General features: G+C 42.8%; 1 protein-coding gene across 7 annotated transcripts in view; it reads left to right on the plus strand.

Moving 5' to 3' along the window:
* Nucleotides 1–19,933, plus strand: part of arhgef18b (rho/rac guanine nucleotide exchange factor (GEF) 18b) — an 87,983-nt gene that overhangs the window by 59,891 nt on the left and 8,159 nt on the right. For 6 of the 7 annotated variants that reach the window (XM_034293743.1, XM_034293746.1, XM_034293744.1 and 3 more), the window contains 18 exons: nt 1,682–1,727; nt 6,491–6,671; nt 7,439–7,539; nt 8,225–8,365; nt 8,601–8,851; nt 9,146–9,271; nt 9,769–9,886; nt 11,245–11,499; nt 11,594–11,670; nt 11,835–12,013; nt 14,799–14,869; nt 15,048–15,233; nt 15,391–15,531; nt 15,646–15,749; nt 17,607–17,684; nt 17,800–17,847; nt 18,496–18,681; nt 19,667–19,912. In XM_034293743.1, coding sequence (XP_034149634.1) covers nt 1,682–1,727; nt 6,491–6,671; nt 7,439–7,539; nt 8,225–8,365; nt 8,601–8,851; nt 9,146–9,271; nt 9,769–9,886; nt 11,245–11,499; nt 11,594–11,670; nt 11,835–12,013; nt 14,799–14,869; nt 15,048–15,233; nt 15,391–15,531; nt 15,646–15,749; nt 17,607–17,684; nt 17,800–17,847; nt 18,496–18,681; nt 19,667–19,912 — 2,535 coding nt within the window. The remainder of the gene's footprint in view (nt 1–1,681; nt 1,728–6,490; nt 6,672–7,438; nt 7,540–8,224; nt 8,366–8,600; nt 8,852–9,145; nt 9,272–9,768; nt 9,887–11,244; nt 11,500–11,593; nt 11,671–11,834; nt 12,014–14,798; nt 14,870–15,047; nt 15,234–15,390; nt 15,532–15,645; nt 15,750–17,606; nt 17,685–17,799; nt 17,848–18,495; nt 18,682–19,666; nt 19,913–19,933) is intronic. The other variant, XM_034293745.1, reaches the window with a different exon arrangement.

Consider the following 19,933-nt stretch of genomic DNA (forward strand, 5'->3'; position numbering starts at 1 on the left):
CACATTTCCTGAAGGTTTTTAGGTCATACCCGGGTTGAAACATATCAGAAAAGAATCAAAGATGGAGTAAAAACTAAATTTTGGATTAAAGTTTGGATTATCAACTTCTCTGCTTAAAGGCTGTTTATGTTTTGGCATGCAGGCTATGGTGAAAGTAAAATTTATCAAGCATGGACGATTTATTGAAATAGAAAATGGAGAGGTCAATGAAAGTGGTTAATCTTCTGATTTCTTTAATCAAGGATCAGTTTTGTGTTCTGAATGCAAAAGGAATCACAGCAGCATACGCAGGTCAAAACAAGACAGAGGTTGAGAACATTTGTTAGGCAAATATCTGGGGGTTGAGAAATGCTGTGCCACCTCTTTTCTTTCATTTTAGAATTAGCCTTTTCCCCTCATAAAAGCACTAATTCTTTCTACCTCATCCACACTTTTATGAAAGCAGAAGATTGCGACAGAAGCCACATACTGCTTTAGATAACCCATCATTCAGCCTTGCCAGTCCTATTATATCTTCTAATGCGAGTGTGTTGTTTGGTCGCAATAAAGATTTAAAGCACTTTGTGACAACTGCTGATGTAAAAGGGCTTTATAAATACATTTGATTACAAATAAATTGGATTGAAAGGTTTTGTTTCTGGAAAAACTGATACAAATGCGACATATCCACAGATTTCAATTTTGCTGCCATCTTCACTTAGCTAGCTGCTGTTGCACTGAAGGCATTATTTTCATGAGTACTTGGATAGCACCCTTCTGAGAAAACCCATTTCAGCCGCTTGTACTCGCGATCTTGTTCTTTCGGTCATGACCCAGCCTTCATGACCATAGGTGAGGGTAGGAAGGAAAATTCACCGGCATATCAAGAGCTTTGCCTTCCGGCTCAGCTCTCTTTTCGTCACAACCGCTGCTCCAATTCTCAGGCCAATCTTCCGCTCCATTGTCCCCTCACTCGCGAACAAGACCCCAAAATCATTGAACTCCTTTACTTTGGGTAACGCCTCATTCCATACCCGGTGGAGGCACTCCATCGGTTTCCTGCTGAGAACCATGGCCTCAGATTTAGAGGTGCTAATCCTCATCCCAACCGCTTCGCACTCTGCTGCAAACCGATCCAGTGAGTGCTGAAGGTCACCGAACGATGATGCCATCAGGACAACATCATTCGCAAAAAGCAGCGATGAGATCCCCAGCCCACCGAAATGCAACCCCTCCCCCCCTACGCCTCGATATCCTGTCCACAAAAGTTTTCCCACAACTTTGCAACAAAAATACTGTAGGTATTCCCCAGGCATAGTGGCGTACTTGGCCAGCTTTAAGAAGCTAAATAGTGGCTATTAAAAATGAAGGAACTGGAATCCACTATGCTAGCAGGCTGGCTACCGAAAACACATTTTGAATTCTGCCTGAAACCCATACAAGCTGGATCCCAAGCATGTTGGCAAGATCATCCTGTCTGTAGCATCCTGTTTTTCATTACACTATACCCACACAATGAGGTGGAAACTGAGCTGCACCTTCTAACATCTTGCTATGTATGCCATCATTAGACATATGCAAGTTCTTTGCACAGTTTTGCAGAGCCCAATTGTTGCTTTCTCTATGTGAATTGTCTAATTCATGTTTGAGTTTTTGCTGTCTTAGATAATCTTCTGATTGATACTATTCTTTTTCCTAATAGAAAAGTTCTCTTCAAAGGACCTCTTCAAAGGCATCTCCTAACCTAGGTGAGCAAAAATGTAATTTTTGTTTTTATGCGCTCACACGCACACACACCCTTTGAATTTGACAGCTGAAACATTGGAATGATGTTAGAGCATGTTTGTGGGTTTCTCCGTCTCACAGTACTTTTCCACATATACGCTGTCTCTTTATTTCTGCTACGTTCCTTCTAAAGGCCTGTCAAGTGGAACGCGGTATTCAAATCTAACCCTACGAGAACCGTAGCCAGCTGATTTTCTGTTCTACCATATCATTAATTGCACCCATCTGGTATCCAAGGTTTAATAAGTCCCTGATTAGGGGCTTGCAATGAAAAAACTTTGTGGAACTGGCTTCGATGGACAGATTTAAATTCCCCTGCCCTCCACCCATCTCCACATTGTCGCCTTGCCCTTCCATATCGCCACATTGTCGCCTCCAATTTGCCCGCTATTTCCTTCCTTCTTCCTTGGCTGGACTGGTGTGTTGTCTCCAGGACCTTTCTTATTCTGAATTGGATTGAGGCTGTTAGCATCAGTTTACCTCCATCATGCTGCCCCTTGGTTAGTAGGGTGCGAAAAGCAGTGGATTAGGATTTCACTGGTCCCTGAGAGTCAAATTAAAGATGTCCTGCTGCTCCCCATCGAGACTCCAGTGGGAGGTAGATTAGTGAAGCGCTACAGTTGTAATGGCTAAGAGTCATGGAGGTCAATAGCCTTAGATACCAAATACAGGCTTATACATGTTTGCAAAATTGAGACTTGAGAATCGTTCATTGCAGTTACTTAATTTTTCTTGGGCTCCTGACTTGCACTGCATTTTGTCTTGCTTAGGACTACAAGTTTGTAGCCCAAAGTAAATGCTTCCAAATATGCACTCCCTGGAAGTGTAAACATATACTGACACACAGACTGGTGACAAAATCATGCAAAAACCAACATTTCAGTAAGTTGTTAGGCCACCATGAGCTGGCAGAACCGCTTCATTGCGCCTTGGCATAGATTCTACGAGTCTCTGGAACTCTACAAGAGGGATAGAACACCATATTTCCTACAAATATTCCTGCAATTTGGTGTTTTGATGATGGTGGTGGAGAGCGATTTTTAACCTGCTGGTCCACAATCTCCCAAAGGGGTTCAATTGGGTTGAGGTCTGGTGAATTCAAAGGCCATAGCATATTATTCACATCATGTTCATACTCATCAGAACATTCAGTGGCTCCTTGTGCCCTGTGGATGAGGGCATTGTCATCCTGGAAGAAACTCTTTCAAAGGCACTTAGATCCTTTCCTTTTGCAATCTTCATCCAAAATCAAGGTCAACTGGGCCTCTTCAGCGTTTTTATACATGCCACAGAGCATGATAAGAAGGTAATTGTTTTGTTTAGGGCCTGTTTATTTTTTGTTCCTCCTTTATTCAGGTTTTTCCTTAAAACCTGCCTGTATTCTGCCGTCATCAACCAATCAATCACATCTCAGGACTGTTAACTTATCATGCTCACAGTAACATTTGGCAAACCCTCTAGTTTGAATTTGCAGAGGTATGTGTCTGTCTGTATGTTTGTATTTGAACCTATCCTGTGGTGTTTGTAGTCATAGGTGCATTGGTTTATGAAAGGTCATTTTCTTTCTAGACTTCCATAAATATGGAAGATATTCAGTCAGGTTTATAGCATTGACAGCAAGAAAACCTTCTTAATGTCCAACACATTCCAGTAGAGATTCAGAGGGTTCCCCAGAACAATTCTGTGTGCACACCAGAGGCAGAAGTTGGCATTGAATAGGCAGGATTACTGCTTGGTAATGTCTATACCCAGGTAAGTGTGTTTGCACATGTCACTAAAAGGGGTCGTACTTACAAAAAGGCCTTTGTTTGTTCTCAATGTAATTGAATAAAATATAGGTCAAATATAGCCTAGTTTGAAGAGTTACTTTTCAAGTAGAGATAATACTGATTAGGTTTTTTGGGTTAAGTTAATGCATAACAGTTAAGTTGAGGTTAAGGCTATGGCTAGGAACGGGGAATTGTTGGTCAGGGTTGGTCAGGCATGTATTCACAAGGATAGAAAAGTGTGTGTGTGTGTCCATGAAGCCAAGTCTCTAGGGAGGTGATAATGAAGTGAAGATGGTCTCCAGGGAATCCGGTAGTATCTGCACTAGACCGTTCCAATTAAACCTGGAACCTTCTAGTTGCATGCCACAGAATTGATGTTGTTTGCTCCAATATTTTATGACAGTTACACTTTTAGTTCATGTGCTGTAGACTTTCACTGTCCTTTAAGGAATCAATCTATCGATATTTAATTTTTATTGGTCAATTAATAGTAACAGTAAATTGTTGCATCCATTCCCAAAAAAGTGTATATAACTGTCCGATTTTGTGACATGTTTTCAAGAGCAGTTAAATAGCACCTGTCGTGGGACTAGCGAAAATGAAAGCCGGAATCTCCCAGCATGACTTGCTGCTCTTCCTCAAAGACACTTTACGGTGCAGTGGTGTGCATCCAATAACTGCAGGGTGTCACAGAACTCACAGTTCTTTAACAGAGACCAGGGATCACAGCAGGCAAGTCAAAGACAAATATTGTCTGGGTCAGATTGTCCTTTCAACATTCAAAGCAACTAGATTTTGTTTCACCACATTCTTGTCAGTCAAAGCATTTAAATGCCTGAAATAAACACCAAAAAATAACAAAACATTCACAGCTTACACATAAAGAAGAAAAGCACATAGCATCTACGAACACATTCATGCTGTAAGCTAGTTAGCTATATAACCCGTTACCAACGTTTACAAAAACCAATCCTTATCTGTGTTGTAAGTATGCTAGCAGTATTAGCTATTATGCTAGCTAGATAAAATTCTGCAACTATTTCAGGTAGGCAATTAATTGGGAACATACCTAGCGGCAATGAGCCACCTGACTTGCATTTTAATAGTAGTTGTTTACTAGGTCTATGGAAGTCTCTCCCAGACAGGTCAGTCATAAGCTACTGGTAGTTGGCAGCCCATTTATGGGTAGCTTGTGCAAGAAATTCATGTAAATGCAGTGTTCCTCCACAAAATCTCAAAAATCTCACAAATGTTACATTCCACAGGCTTCCAGCTACTTTATATTTAGTCAGTATTGGCATGAAAAGCCAATATACTATCAGTAAAATACATTTTAAGTATGTTTCAAGTAGCTGTCATACCCAAAAAGGTGGAAGAGACCTGGTCTGGGATGTACTGACCTGACCAGATGCAGTCATATAAATCATATGATGGGCGTAATGGAATCTGAATGACTCCAGACTGTAATGACAATGCATTGTCTGAATGACAGTTTAAAAAAGTATTCTTATGTACATTCATTGCTTACTAGCTAAGTCCTTTACCTTTCGAGGTATTTACACTAGCAGTAGGCAGTAATCATACAAGGATTGGAATTAATGCCTGATTTCAATCGTAACAGTAGGATCTAAAATAAAAGAAATGGCTTATAAAGACCCTTTGCATTCATTCAGTATGGAACCACATTGAAATTGGAAAAGTATTGAATAGTTTCTTCATTTCATTCACATATTATATAAAAATATTTGCAGTGAGAGGAGTAACTGCCTCCGAGATGGAGGAGGTCAGTCTGTTTTTATAAAGAGATCCTCAGCATTCTTAATACTACACTGACAGAAACAGGTCCTTGATCATCCACCTCCTTGTTATTTTGACTGGTCCAATACCTTGAAAAGCCACAGCTGGTTCACAATAGAGACACACAGCTTAAAAACATGGTTGTCATTTTGCAAAGCGCTATAAATAACGCAGTTTATCAAATTAATTAATGTGTGATTTCCTGATTATTTTACATAGCTTTTTTTCATATAAGGAACCTTTTATGCATGGCATATCTCAGTGGAGTAGCAACTCTTTCTCTGTTGTGTTTCTTTATTGATTCATTTTTGTCATGCCGGTTTATTAAATTATTAAACCTATAATGCACAGCATATATGACTAGTTTGCTACAGTTTCCCTCTTGGATGAACAGACTACTAAACTGCGCACCTATTTGGAGAGTTTTATTAAACATGATCTTTGGGAAATGTAATTATCAAAATGTTCCCATTTAATTGGCAAAAAATGTAATTCATCATGCTCCTAGACCTCCGAAAATGAGTATCAACATCAACCCAAAATAATCCATATTGGTTCTTCTCTTTTCTGGGGTGTGAGGGCAACCGTTAAACTGCTCAATTCTTGGTAGCAGTCATCTGAAGAACAGCAGGACACCTGTCTCTTCATCTCCCCTCCTACTCCCTGTTAATCTTTGCCTATTACCACACTGCTCACTCCAGCCCAGTGTCCACAACAGTAGGTGACAGAGGTGGAGAAGGAAGTTGAGATGAGATTGGGGGGTGTTTGGAGGAGAGAGATTTTCAAATTTAGAGAGAAGGATTTAAGGGGCATGCGTGATCTCTAGAATGTACTAGATCAGAGGTTGGGTGGGAATATAAAGCAGTGTGTGATTACAGGGCCAGCAGTAGCATAACCTCTGGGTGAACGAGACAGACCGACATACAGTATGGAGCTAGCGGTTAACAAAGGGATTGGCCGGGCCAGACCTTCCCGGAGTAAAGGCAATGTCCGGGGCCCATTGTGGGGTCTGTCCAGGTGTCTGGGGCTGCGGGTACTGATGCACAGAGACCACCTTACCTGTCGCTTCCTCCGGGGTCCTCTGCCTTGCGCCTGGCTGCAGCGTTACTGGGGCCAGCAGCGCTCTAGTCACCTCTCATCCTCTTCTCATCTCTTCCCAGCCCTGAGGGAGCGTGATCGGGACCAGTCCTTCCCCGATGGCCCATCCGGCTCTCCACGTGTTCCAGGCATGACCCTCACCCAGCGCAGACCAAGCGCCCAGCCTGTCGCCAGCAGCTCTTCTTCAAGCCTCAGTCACGCTGCTGCAGCCAGCCTCAGCCACAGCCACAACAGCAGCTCTGGGTTTGTAGCAAACAATGAGTCATTAGGTTACGTGAGCCCAATAAAATGCATAGGACAAGTATGTTGATCAGGGCTATGTTAAATATACCACAGTTCTAATGTACTATTTTGGTGATGGCCTACCGCCACTTTATATAGCCTGTCTTATTTGCTATCCAAAACTGCCTAGGATGTGTGTCCTGGTCTTTTATTTTTTTGTATTTCAATTGGAAGATGGTTGTTGTGGTGCATATAACTGTGGGCTATTTATACATAATTTCCTCCCAGCTAAAAGCTGCTTCCAGCTCTAGTTTTATCCAATTTTCTATGATGTTATTAATAGGTGACATGTTGTAGCAAACTGTCAGGTCCATTTTTAGGCTCTTTGATTTGTGCCAAGACGGCACTTAAAACCGCCAGTACTGTGGCAGACGGCACATCTTGCAGGCGGGCTTGCAGCTGTGTCTTAGTCATGTGATAGCGGTTGTATGATCTCTCAGTATGAATGCCCGTCGGGTGTTGATGGGACAGTCAGAGTGGTGTTAGAGGGGTAACTTTGCATGTACATTAAATATGCCGCTTTGCTGTAGCGTTAGCGTTGTCTTTCTCAAACGCAAGTAGTGATGTTAGCGGATTCTAGTGTCAGTGTTGTCTTAGCACATTATGCCATTCTGAAAGTCTGGTGAACAATAGCGTAGTCGTGTCTAGTGGTATCGTCCAATAGACTTGTATTCTGTGAGGATGTTCAGCATGTACGCCACTCTGGACCTGTGGCGCTCCTCTTTCAGATCCCTCCCTGGGGACATGGACGAAACGGACAGCGGGAAGCGCTTCAACGACGACGTGGTGTCCCTGGCCCCCTCCACCAATGACGCTGTCATCGTCGAGGGTGAGTTGTGCAAGGAGCTGACCATCAGGGCTAACCATGCCGGGGGGGGTGCAGGCTTTTGCTCCAACCTGGTTGAAAGTAACCGAATTTAACTAATTAAATTCCTGGTGATAAGGCAATTTGTCGCAGTGTGCTCTAGAGATTATGGTGGAGTGTTAGTTGTCAGGAGGGTAGAGCTCCAGGAGGAAGGCTGCCATGTAGAGAGCAAAGGCTGTGGGAGTGGGATGTGACCTCCATTAAGCTGGAGTGTGTAGGAGAGGCAGCTTGCCTGATTAGCCCAGGTTGCCTAGCAGAAATGTAGCTAGTGCTAACAAAACTGAAAGATGAAAACAGCCCTCCAGAGATCACTGTGGATTAGGGTTAGGACCGATATTGTATCACTGCAAGGAAGCAAAAGATTAAGGTTGTGTTTGGGGATAAAAAATCACTGTTTGAAAATGTAGCATATAGTTGTAAAACCAACGACTTGGGCATGTTTTCATTTTTGCCATGGAAAACCAACTATCATAGTGTCACAACCCTGATTCTTTTAATTGCACATATTGGCAAATCAATGTGATGATAACACCCCCTTTTGAATTCATAAAACATTTGAAGGTTGCCCAACACATTATTTGACTTTATTTTTGATCCCCCCGTGTGTACACCCAAACTAAAGCACCTCGGCGCTCCTCCTCTCCCCCAGATGAGTACTACTCAGCGGTTCAAGCAGAATTAGATTCCGACGCACAGGACCTGGAGGTGGAGTCATGGAGCATGGCTGTGGACCAACAGTATCTGAAGAACCACACCAAGGAGATGATCAAGAGGCAGGACGTCATTTACGGTCAGCTGGACTGCTTGTGTATATATAGGTTTCGTACCGTTGGTCTGAATTGTCCTCTGTAGGCTGTTTTTGACATTACATAAGAATGTGAGGTAGGGGTTAAATGTGAATGATTGGTATGGAGAAGCTCAGCTCTTTAACATCAATTGTTTCATTTATTTATCCCTAACTACAATCAGTAAGAGAGTGCCGTAAAGTAATGTTTGTTCTGTCTGCGGTCCTGTTCCCCCTCAAGAGTTGATGCAGACTGAGATGCATCATGTGAGGACCCTGAAGATCATGTTGCGTGTGTACATGAGGGAGCTAAAAGAACATCTTCAGATGGAAGAGCGCCAGCTGGAATGTCTGTTCCCACGCCTGGAGAGTTTGCTGGAGCTGCACACATACTTCCTGTCCCGCCTCAAAGAGCGGCGCCGAGATGCCACTCAGGCTGGCAGCGACCGAAACTATAACGTACAGAGACTTGCTGACATCCTTACCACGCAGGTACATGTGCCATGTTACACGTGTGCATGGTGACACGCACACATTATGGCTTGTATTTTCCTTCACTATACCTCTATATATGCACACATGGCTTGTATTTTCCTTCACTATACCTCTATATATGCACACATGGCTTTTGTTTAACCTCTCTGAGTTCTGGTTTGTTGGAGGGATTGAAGCTCTGCAATTGAGTCCACTATTGTCCATCCAGATTGCCTCTCAGTAGAAAGATGATCACGGGGCATGCGAACAGGCTATCGAACACTACTGAGACAGTTGTTTCCTCTCCTCTAGTTTTCAGGTGAGATAGGGGAGCGGATGAAGGAGAGCTACGGTAATTTCTGCAGCCACCACACTGAGGCTGTCAGCTTTTATAAAGAACAGCTTCACAACAACAAGAAGTTTCAGAACCTCATCCGGGTAATTTATTATGGGTTTTTTACTGGAACAATTTCTTAACAAATCGTGGTAAAGTTAAGCAGAATAACAACGTATATCTACACAAAATTTGGGGACCCCAGTCAATTGTGGCACATAGCACAAACAATATGTGATAAATGACAGTTGCAGGTTTTAATGTTGACCTTTTCTGTCTCTTCCAAAGATAGCTTGAGCTGTCTCTGGAATGTACTTAGATGATGCTGCACTTACACTAGGTTAACCCTGATCTCCAAGCATGATAGTTACTTGCATAGACAGACAATCAAAAAATTACTTCATGTGATTAATGAGCTTAGACACATTTTAAATATTCATTTTTATTCCCTTTTAAAGAGAACAAAACATTAATGGCAGTAAGTTAATTTGATATCTTATATATATATATATTATTAATTTCGCATAAGATTCCTGTGTTCATTCTAGAAAAATGTATTAAGTGTACTTCATGTTCCTAAAACAATGATAATGTCTTCCAGAAAATAAACAATTTGCCTATTGTGAGGAGATTAGGAGTGACGGAGTGCATTCTCCTAGTAACACAGCGCATCACCAAGTACCCAGTGCTAGTGGAACGCATTGTGCAGAACACTGAAGGTAAGGAGAGTAGGAGATGGACGCTCTTGGTATTCTGGATTTTCCCTTGGCTGTCACTTGGAACTGTAGGCACACTGTGCTCTGGATAGATGGCTTGTTTCCTTGAGATTTTGGGAATCTTCCAACAATGATTGCTAAACAAACCTGGGAATATTTGCAAATGTGCCTGATTTTTGTATCACTATGGCCTAAAAATACCTTGGCTTTTTTTCTCAACATATAAAGAAAACAAATAACATATTCTGTTAGGCTATACACATAGATACTATTTAAACCCATAACTAAATATTTACCATTTTGATCAGGTTTCCTGCAATGAAATGTCGCAATATCTGGTCTGTGCTTAAGAAACCAATTCAATGATCATCATCATTAACAATAATAGAGTATAGCCTACCTGGGGATTTCATATATTATTTTCATGTATAATCATCAATGGTTCTCACTACCAAATTTAAAAAGTTAATAAATAATGAAACAATATCAAAGATTTTATGTTGTTAGTGTTCATTTTAGGAAATAAGTCAATTGAAATTCATTAGGCCCTAACCTATGAATTTCACACAAGCATTTGTCCCTCGAAATGGGTTACAATGCCAAACTACAGGGCAAAACCATGGTGAGGATGACAAGCCTGAGTCCCTGAGATCGTTTCTGATGGTTTATGCAGAAATTATTTCGTTGTACAAACCCACAGTTTAATCAGAAGTTTGCGTGGTTGGTCTTAGTTGAGCCCACAATTCAAGAAGCTGGATGAGGAGGTCCTGAGCTGGTGTGGTTACTCCTGGTCTGGAAATTAATTTGAGTAGAATCTATTTGGCATATTAGTTTATTTGTATATAAAGATGAATTAATTCATCAAATGTTATTTTTACACTGCTGCATTGGAATTGTAGGTCTGTTTCCTTAGCTAATGCATTCGTGGCTGCACCTGACACATTTCCATTTTCTGATTACATGCTTTGACCAAATCATGAACCTTGGAAAAAATTTACTAACTCAGGTAATTCCTGTTAGCTTCTGTTTAATTTATTAGTGGGAGTCCATTGTTACACAGTCCTGCAATATAATCTAATCCTGAACCAACTTACTCTTTGACTACTTGCTGGTCTCTGGTGAGCTAGTTGTGGGTTGTGACATTCTGTTGTTCTCTGGTACCCACCACTGTACAGAGACTGTGGAGGAGGAGCAAGTCATGCTGGGAGCCCGTGTTTTTTTTTTTTTTTTTATGTGTGAGCTCTGTGAATCTCTTCTGTATCTAGGATCTTTGATGCTAATGAAGTGAAATGTACTAGCTTATTTCTTCCTGACATTCAGTGTATCTGAAGTTGATGTTGGTGTTTAATTTCTCATTTCAGCAGGCACAGAGGAGCATGAGGAACTGACAAGGTCTCTGGCTCTGATCAAAGACTGCATCGTCCAGGTGGATGCCCTTGTCAACATAAATGAGAAAGCCTCGCGGCTTCGAGACATTGCTCAAAAGTTAGAGCCCAAGTCCCTAGGCAAGATTAAAGATGGCCGTGTGTTCAGCCAAAGGGACCTGACCGAGGGTAGACGCAAGCTGCTGCACGAAGGGACTGTCAACTGGAAGGCCGCCTCCGGCAGGCTCAAAGGTAGCAAGTCCATAGTCTGACAAACCATATTCTTAGTCTGAAGTCTCAGATGATCTGACCACGGTCTAACAATAAAATGCTGCTTTTTACTCAGATATTCTGGCTGTGCTTCTGTCTGATGTGCTGCTGTTACTCCAAGATAAAGACCAGAGATACGTCTTCTCCGCAGTGGTGAGTCAAGAATGTGTCCGTTAAATCAGCCATATAATGTAACTTAACATTCGCTTTGCTAGTCCAGAACAACGGACAAATGGAGAGATCCATTAAGCGTTCTCCTTGAATGTTTCTGTTGCTGTCTTTCAACATGACTTCTACCCACCTTCTCTCCCCCCCAGGACAACAAGCCATCAGTGATCTCCCTCCAGAAGTTGATTGTCAGGGAGGTGGCCCATGAGGAGAAGGCCATGTTCCTAATCTGTGCCTCGTCCAATGAGCCTGAGATGTACGAGATCCATACCATCTCCAAGGAGGATCGTAACACCTGGATGACACACATTCGCCAAGCCGTTGAGAGGTACCCGCACACAGAAACACACCCGGGTCCTAGAAAAGGCATCAGACTGTCTTAGGCTATGTTACAAAATGATATGGGGCTTCTTAGAATGCAAGAAGAATGGTTGAAGACAAGATTCCCAGTTCCACTTACCTTATTACCAAACTAACGATACTCAAGGTACACAGGATGGAGACAGAATTTTTGACGCAGAGCTGTGGCAGGAATACAAACATAAGCGACTATGTGCGACCGACAAGCGTTTGAATTGCTAACAGTAGTATAAAAAGTAAACTGTTAGACACTGTAAAGCTAGACAAGCTAGAATTAACCAAGGATATTATGATAATTACATAATTATAATGAAATTGCTGTTACCCAGTGTTAGGTATTCCGTCAGGTCAAACAATAACAATGTCATGGTACTGGGCTGACCCATACCACCAGACTCTTAGCAAACTAAAAACAACAAGCTGCTCACACCAGTGGAACGGCAGAAGAGCAGTGGTTAGCATAATTACTTCAGGGACATTAACCCCAAAAACAGTAAGAGCACAAACACATGCACTCTTGTTTGGTCATGCACGCGCACAAAGTCTGTCACACGTTCTTTCTTTCTGCTCCTCGCTGCTTTCTGTGTTGTAAAACACTCTTAAACATTACTGTGCCGAACAAAGCTGTGCCGGACTGCTAGGCATCCACCATGCATTATTGAACCAAGGTGAAAAACACAATAAGAATAAAAAAAGTGAGTTTTGTGAAATCTGTTCCACAAAATTGAAGCTGCCCGTTCATGCTTCAAGTCATACTGGTCCTGTATGCAGTGCCGTAGAAATGTCTTCGCTTTCCTCCATATTTGCATCCTGTTTCGTGGACAACAATTAAAAACGGAAGCTTAATGGAGAATCTCTTCATCTGTGTATGTGAAACCAGCCCTTAATGAATTTGGGAAGTTGTGGAACACCCACTTGTACTTCAGCTCACCTTCCTATGGCCTTACATATTTCTTTAGAATTCAAGTCATCTAGTCCCTGACGCAACCAAGTTCACTATGACACTTCCCCCTCCATTCTGGAGCGTTGGTATTATGTTTACCCATAGTCAAATATTAAACCTAGTCCTGGACTAAAAATCTAGATCAATGTATTTTTAGTCCTTAAACTTAATCTGTCTGGGAAACCACCCCCATAGATTTGGTTTTGGGATCCATGCGGTTCTTAATGTTGACTCATGTTGGCCGAACCACTCCTGGAAGCATCTGTCAAGACTCCAGATGAATGTTTATAGACATGACTGAAAAGTGGAACTTCTTGGACGGTATGGACATGTTTATGTTTGGTGGAGGTAAAGCACAGATGGATTATGCAGCAGTGATTCTACATCAGAATGTTTGGAAAGTGACAAATATTATGTTTTGGTCCATACCTAAATCCAGTTGAGATGTAGCAGGATCTGAAACAAGTAATCCGTGCTTAAAAACACATGCCACTGAGTTAAAGCAGTTCTGCATGGGATAGTTGGCCAACATTCATCCCCAGCTATGTGAGAGTCTTGTCAACCAGAGCAAGAGGAGCAATTGAATGCACCGGTTCCTCATGCTTTTCCATTGCTCATTATGAAAAGCATTATTTCCGTCTTGAAGGGATATTTTGTTATATTTGTTCCTCATGAGAACAATTATAAGGGAAGCCAGTTTCACTTCCTCAAGAAGACCTATGTGATACTAAGATTAGGGTACTCATCTGTAATGCATGTTGTCATTTTGGCCAGGTCCTTTATGCGTTTTAAATACAAATACATTTGACAATGTCTTTTTTCTCTAAAACTTTTGTGATTTCCAATTCAATGTTATGGCCTTGCTTAATTGAAGCAATTCCTCAGCAAGTTTTGGGAGAGTCAAAGACGATTGCCAAATCATTGTCCTTTTCACGCTGCTCGCTAGACCAGGAGTAGTTTGCTGGTACACAAGCTTGGAGGAGAGTGCGTTCTCTGGTCAATAACCAACCCACCCGTGGCTAGAGTGGGACAAAAAAGCTAGCCTTGTCAGACATCCTGCCCATCCACACCAGATGGACGGTGCTGAGGTAGCAACGCCCCCATTCTACGCAAACTCAGGGCGCTGTTGCTATGTGGCTGCCAGGATATGAAAACGGTGACGCAGCTATATTGTGAAGCAGTGACATGAAACACTGCGCCACATGGGGCCCCTGTGAAGTATTTCTAAAGTACGTCATTTTTTGGCGTCGTATTATCTAAACAACGACCACGTTGCAGGGCAGATGTCTTACGGTCAGTGCCATAATGGAGAGAACAATCACGCTATTGCTGTTAATGCTGTATTTTTTGGCCAACGGACATAACCAAGAGGATCCTACTTAAACTTTGTTGTACATGATCATACACGAACAGATTCAGTGTGAAAACAATTAGGGGGTCAGTACTTTTCCTCGGGACCTCTGGCCTGTCTCAACTCAACATTTGAATTTTTTATGCTTGTTTGCACAACATGGCTTTCTTTGCCTGGGATGTCTTGTACGTGTCTTTTTATAAATATCACACACCAAACAACTCTTGCAGAGCTTGTCTTGTGTTAGGGACTTTTCTCCTAGCACCATATAGCCTGTGGTGTCCCATGCATCTATGTGCTTGTCTACAAGGATTTTTAACTCTGACTTCCGAGCATGCAGTTAAACACTAGTTTAATATTGCCTGTAAGTGGGACAATTTTTTTTAAACGGTTGCTGTCTATCTCATGCTTGCTCTTGCTTTCTCACTTTCTTGCTCCATTTTCTTTGTTCTTTCTCAGTTGTCCGCACACAGAGAGGCTCTGCAATGAGGAAGAGGAGGCTCGGGCAACCAGATTCAAAGAGTTCCAAGGTAACTTAGAGGAGAGACGCTGTATTTTTTAAATAATGTGATGTTAATACTAGGCCACTATGGGGTGCCCTTGCGCTATTCAGCAACATTTGTCTGGGCTTGCTGTTTCTCTTCCTGATATTTAATATCTTTCAAAGAATTTAATAATAATCTTCCTCACCCATGTCTCCCCTCCCAGAGCGTCTGAGCCAGAAGGATAGCCAGATTATGATGGGTCTGACTGAGAAGCTGCAGCTGTTTGCAGACATGGCAGACTCTGTGGTTGGCCTTGAGGATATGGCCTCGCGCTCCCATCTCCTGCTGCGCAGCGATCCCTCAGACCTCCACCAGGGGGAGACGCTGCTCAAGGGGGCCATCACTGAAGGTAAGTAACACTTGTCCGCAACATCGATGGTACATAATCGAGTGCATAGGTTTTTGATACAGACTGCAGGAACATATGATTAATGTAACTAACACATTTTTCACAACTGTGTCCTGAACATTGTCCTGCCTAAAACATTTTTTATCCTGTCACCCAGTGGAGAACCTCCAGAATCTGTTATTGTCTGGTGTGAGAGAGCCAGCTACACGTCTAGAAGAGGACTCAGGCTTTGGACTTTTGCCCAGAAGAGCAGATACGTTTGGGGGCTACGACAGCAGCCCCACCATCCTCAGCAAGAGTGAGTCTGGTCCGCATACTGCTCTGGTCCACATGTAATGGATATTGATTGTTTACTTAATCTTTCTGCGTAGTGGTCTCATGAGATGCTAAATAGTGTGTGTATGTGTGTTAGAAGGTAATTCAAAGAAAAAGAACTACATTGGAAGGGACAAGGGCAGAGACAGGAGTCAGAGAGCCCATTCCGACCCCCAGCTCAAGGCCCTGGAGCAGACACCGGTGGGTAACACCTCAAAACAGAATGCCATGATGTGCAAAAACTAAACCTGGTGGAACATCTCACAACTAATTAGGACAATTGGCAACAGGTCAGTAACATGATTGGGTATAAAAAGGGCAACTCCGAGAGGATGAGTCTTTCAGAAGTAAAGATGGGGAGGGGTTCACCACTCTGAAAGACTGCGCAGGCAAACAATTTGTGAATAAAGTTTCTCAACGTAAAATTGCAAACAGTTTGGGGTTCTCATCATCTGTAGTACATAATATCAATAAAAGATTCAGTGAATCCAGAGAGATCTCTGTACGCAAGGGACAAGGCTAAAAACCAATATTGGATACCCCTGATTTTTGGGCCCTCAGACAGAAACAGACAGAATTCTGTAGTGGAATCACTGCATGGGCTCAGGAACACTTCTGAAAACCGTTGTCTCTGAACACAGTACATTGCTGCATCCATAAATGCAAGTTAAAACTCTACCATGCATAGAGGAAACTGTATATAAAGAAGGACTCAAAACGCGTTCGCCATCTCTGGGCCTGAGCTCATTTAAGATGGACTGAGGTGAAGTGGAAATCTGTCCTGTGGTCTGACAAAACAAAATCTGAAATAATATTTGGGAATCATGGATTCCTCGGGACTAAATAGGAGAGGGACCACCCGCCTTGTTATCAGCACACAGTTTAAAAGCCAGCATCTGTGATGGTATGGGGATGCCTTAGGGCAAATGGAATGGGTGACTTGCACATTTGTGAAGGCGCCATTAATGCTGAACAATATATACAGATTTTGGTGCAACATGAGCTGCCATCCAGATTATGTTTTTTTGCAGGGAATGTCTTGCTTATTTCAGCAAAACAATGCCAAACCACACTCTGCACATTACAATAGCATGGCTCTGTAGTAAGTGTCTGGGTGCTGAACTGGTTTGCTTGCAATCCAGAAGTATGGCAGTCATCCATTGAAAACATTTGGCACATTATGAAATGAAAAATACAACAAAGGAGACCTCGAACTGTTGAGCAGTTGAAATCCAATGTCAATCAAGAATGGTCAAACATTTCACTTTCAAAACTACAGCAATTGGTCTCCTCAGCTCCCAAACGCTTAATGGGTATTGTTAAAAGAAGAGGTGATGTAACATAGTCCTAAACATGCCCCAGTCCAAACTCTTTTGAAAGGTGTTGCTGGCATCAAATTGAAAATGGGCATGTTTTTTTTTCAAAAACAATAACATTTCTCAGTTTCAACATATGTGTGACAACTGCGCCCTCTGCTGCTTCACCTCCCCCTGCAGCAGACAGGCTCCAGCGTTCGACATCACCGGCCTTCTGACACCACCGCCCTTCTCATTATACATTTCACCTGTGTCTTGTTTAGCGCACCTGGTTCTCATCCTCATCATTCCCCCCAGTATTAATGTTCCCTCTGCTTCCCCTGTCTTTGTGTGTTATTGTCTCTCTTTGTGCAAGAGTACTGTTGAGCTTCGCCACTGTCTCTTTAATTAAACACGACAAACACGCATTGCCTCGTTCTCCTGCTTCACCTTACCTCGAAGCCGTTACAATATGGTCTTGGGACTATTTTCAAATAAATATAAGGATAAATGATTTGCACAAGATTGCATTCTGTTTTGATTTGCATTTTACGCAGCGTCCCAACTTATTTGGAAACAGGGTTGTATATTAGAATACCCAGTACTCCAAATGGGGCCACATTGGGCCAATCTTATTGTGTCATGAATTGAAGTATGCCTCTTTTGAGAAATGCTACTGTCTTTTCGAATGTGAACATTGTATGTGTTGCATGTCTGTTTGTTTTGTTGTGGGTATTGTGTCAAATTGTGTGTTATTGCACAGGCTAATGATGAAGATGATTATGAGACATCTCCAGCTGTTTGGAACCCCATCTGGTCCCACACCTTTCCTGAGGCTGAGGTAGATGTACTGTTCCTTCTAAACCCCTCGTTTTTTAATTAATCCATCTAAAAGGTCCTCACATGGCTTCCTAGAGATTTCTATTGATCTTCTGTTCCTGTCTCTGCCTCTCTAGTTCTTTGACCGGGTTCTGATGCTGTCTCAGAGACTCTACAGCCTTCAGGTAACCAAGATAACAGTACTCACCTGATGGTCAGCTCAACCAAGTCCCCACATGCTCATACTTCAAACGACATGATAGCACTTGGGTCTGCTCTGGTCCTGTGTGTGCTTTGGCTACGAACTCAAACTGCAGTCTCAATTTCTAATCAGGATACGATTTAGGTCTGCCCACATACAAATATAAAATCTTTGTTGACAGTCTGTCAACTGTGTTGTTTCACCCAACTAATTCATTGGTCAGCAGTTTAAAACTTTCTTTGTAGACAAATTATAAGCTTATCTGATGCTTCGAAAGAGCCAACTCTTTGCTGATTCTCTTATCTGCTTTTACCTTCCAGAAGTTTCCATTTGTCACACACAAACACCAAAGCTTCTCAACCATAGCCTGTAATCAGGCTGTTATAAGTACTTTTTCTTAAAGGCTTTTTCTTATATCCTTAATTTACTCCCACCATTTGGAGGTTGTGTTGAATTTTAGCTACCCAGAAATGACAGGGTTTTCACTGTCTGTTGTCTGCCATTGTTTGTCTCAGTAATGCTGCGTACGAGACAGACGGTGCAGCTTTTCCATTTAGATGTCTTCTAGTCTCACATTGAAACCGTTGATGCCCAATCTCTCGTCCTCTTCCCCACACCTCCCCTCCCTTAGGCTATCATCGCTCAGCAAGACAGCCACATCGAGCTGCAGCGTGCCTCTCTCACCGAGCGTGCCTCCTTCCCTGGTCGACACCGCGGAAACGTGCTCCTGGAGCAGGAGAAACAGAGGACGCTGGCCCTTCAGAGGGAGGAGCTGGCCAGCTTCCAGAAGCTGCAGTCACAGCACCGACAGGAACAGGTGCGCCAGTCTGAATGGCCTCCTCTTGATTTGGTGGCTGTTCCTAGGTTTTCTTAATTATGTTTAATCGTAAATAAACAATGCCTTTAGTTTGTAGGCAATTGATTTAAAAAAAACTACCAATTTGCAGCTTATCAAAATCTGGTTTAGAAAGGGTCAAGAAGCTTGTAGGATGTGAGAGGATGTGTGGCTGCGAGAACATGTTGTTCACCTTGGAATGTCTCTTTCACTAGAAGCTTTAGAGTATTTAGGGCGAAGGTCTTGGCCTAGTGGGAAGAAACCGATTTTCTGTTATGAAGAGACATATTCGGAGCTAGGCTGATTAATCCACCAATGTGAGCTTTTGGGAAACATGCTTTGACCGAGGCATTGGGTTCAGGTCCAAGATATAGGGGGGACTGAATTCTGTGTTTATTTTTACTTGGGCACAAAACCGCAAGCAAACCTTGTTCAGAATGAATGGGTCGGTGAGTGACCCGGCAGGGAAGGACGAGCGGCTGATATGGTCCGTTTTCTATACTGATGCTGTTAGAGTGGTGGATGCAAACAGCTTTCAACTGTCAGTATATAGATGACACAGAACTGGCCCATGTCGATCCATGATGCTAGAGAAGCAGTCCCAGTTAAGGGGCAATGTCGTTGTCTTAGGTCTTTGCATGGACAGTTAGTCAGAACTTCCTATACTGCCGCTCAAGCCACTGTCCAGCTATTTTCATGAAGTGTATTTTGCCATGGGGTCAGAGTGCTCATGTTAGGGGAAGGCCTTAAATGTAGTCTGTGGCCCCAGCCATCAAAGCCATAAGCTTCTCTATTCTACCACATGGGAGGCAGTACCTTAGGTTTGTATCCATCAGAACCTAGCAGAACTTCTACCTGCCTTATTAAAGCCTTTGACCTTAATTTAATTTTTGACCTCTGACCTTACTTTAATACAGCCTTCTGTCAGACTGCATCAACTCAGGTGGAACCTTGCATTTGTCCCCAGGCTCGCTGGGAAAAGGAGCGGGAGCGCAGTCGGCTTCAGGCAGAGGCCATGGAGGGCAGGCTGAGGAAGCGAGAGGAGGAATGCCGGAGGCTGGAGGAGAAGTTAGCGGAGGAGCGAGAGGAGCTGGAGAGACAGCGGGAGATGTACCAGCAGGACCTGGAGCGACTGAGGGAGTCAACCCGCACCGTGGAGAAGGAGAAGGAACGCTTGGAGCAGCAGAGGAAAGTCAAGAGGAAGACCATTGAGGTGGGTTGACGATGGTCCACC

This window comes from Esox lucius, chromosome 8 (assembly GCF_011004845.1).
Source record: "Esox lucius isolate fEsoLuc1 chromosome 8, fEsoLuc1.pri, whole genome shotgun sequence".
NCBI classification, from domain to species: domain Eukaryota; kingdom Metazoa; phylum Chordata; class Actinopteri; order Esociformes; family Esocidae; genus Esox; species Esox lucius.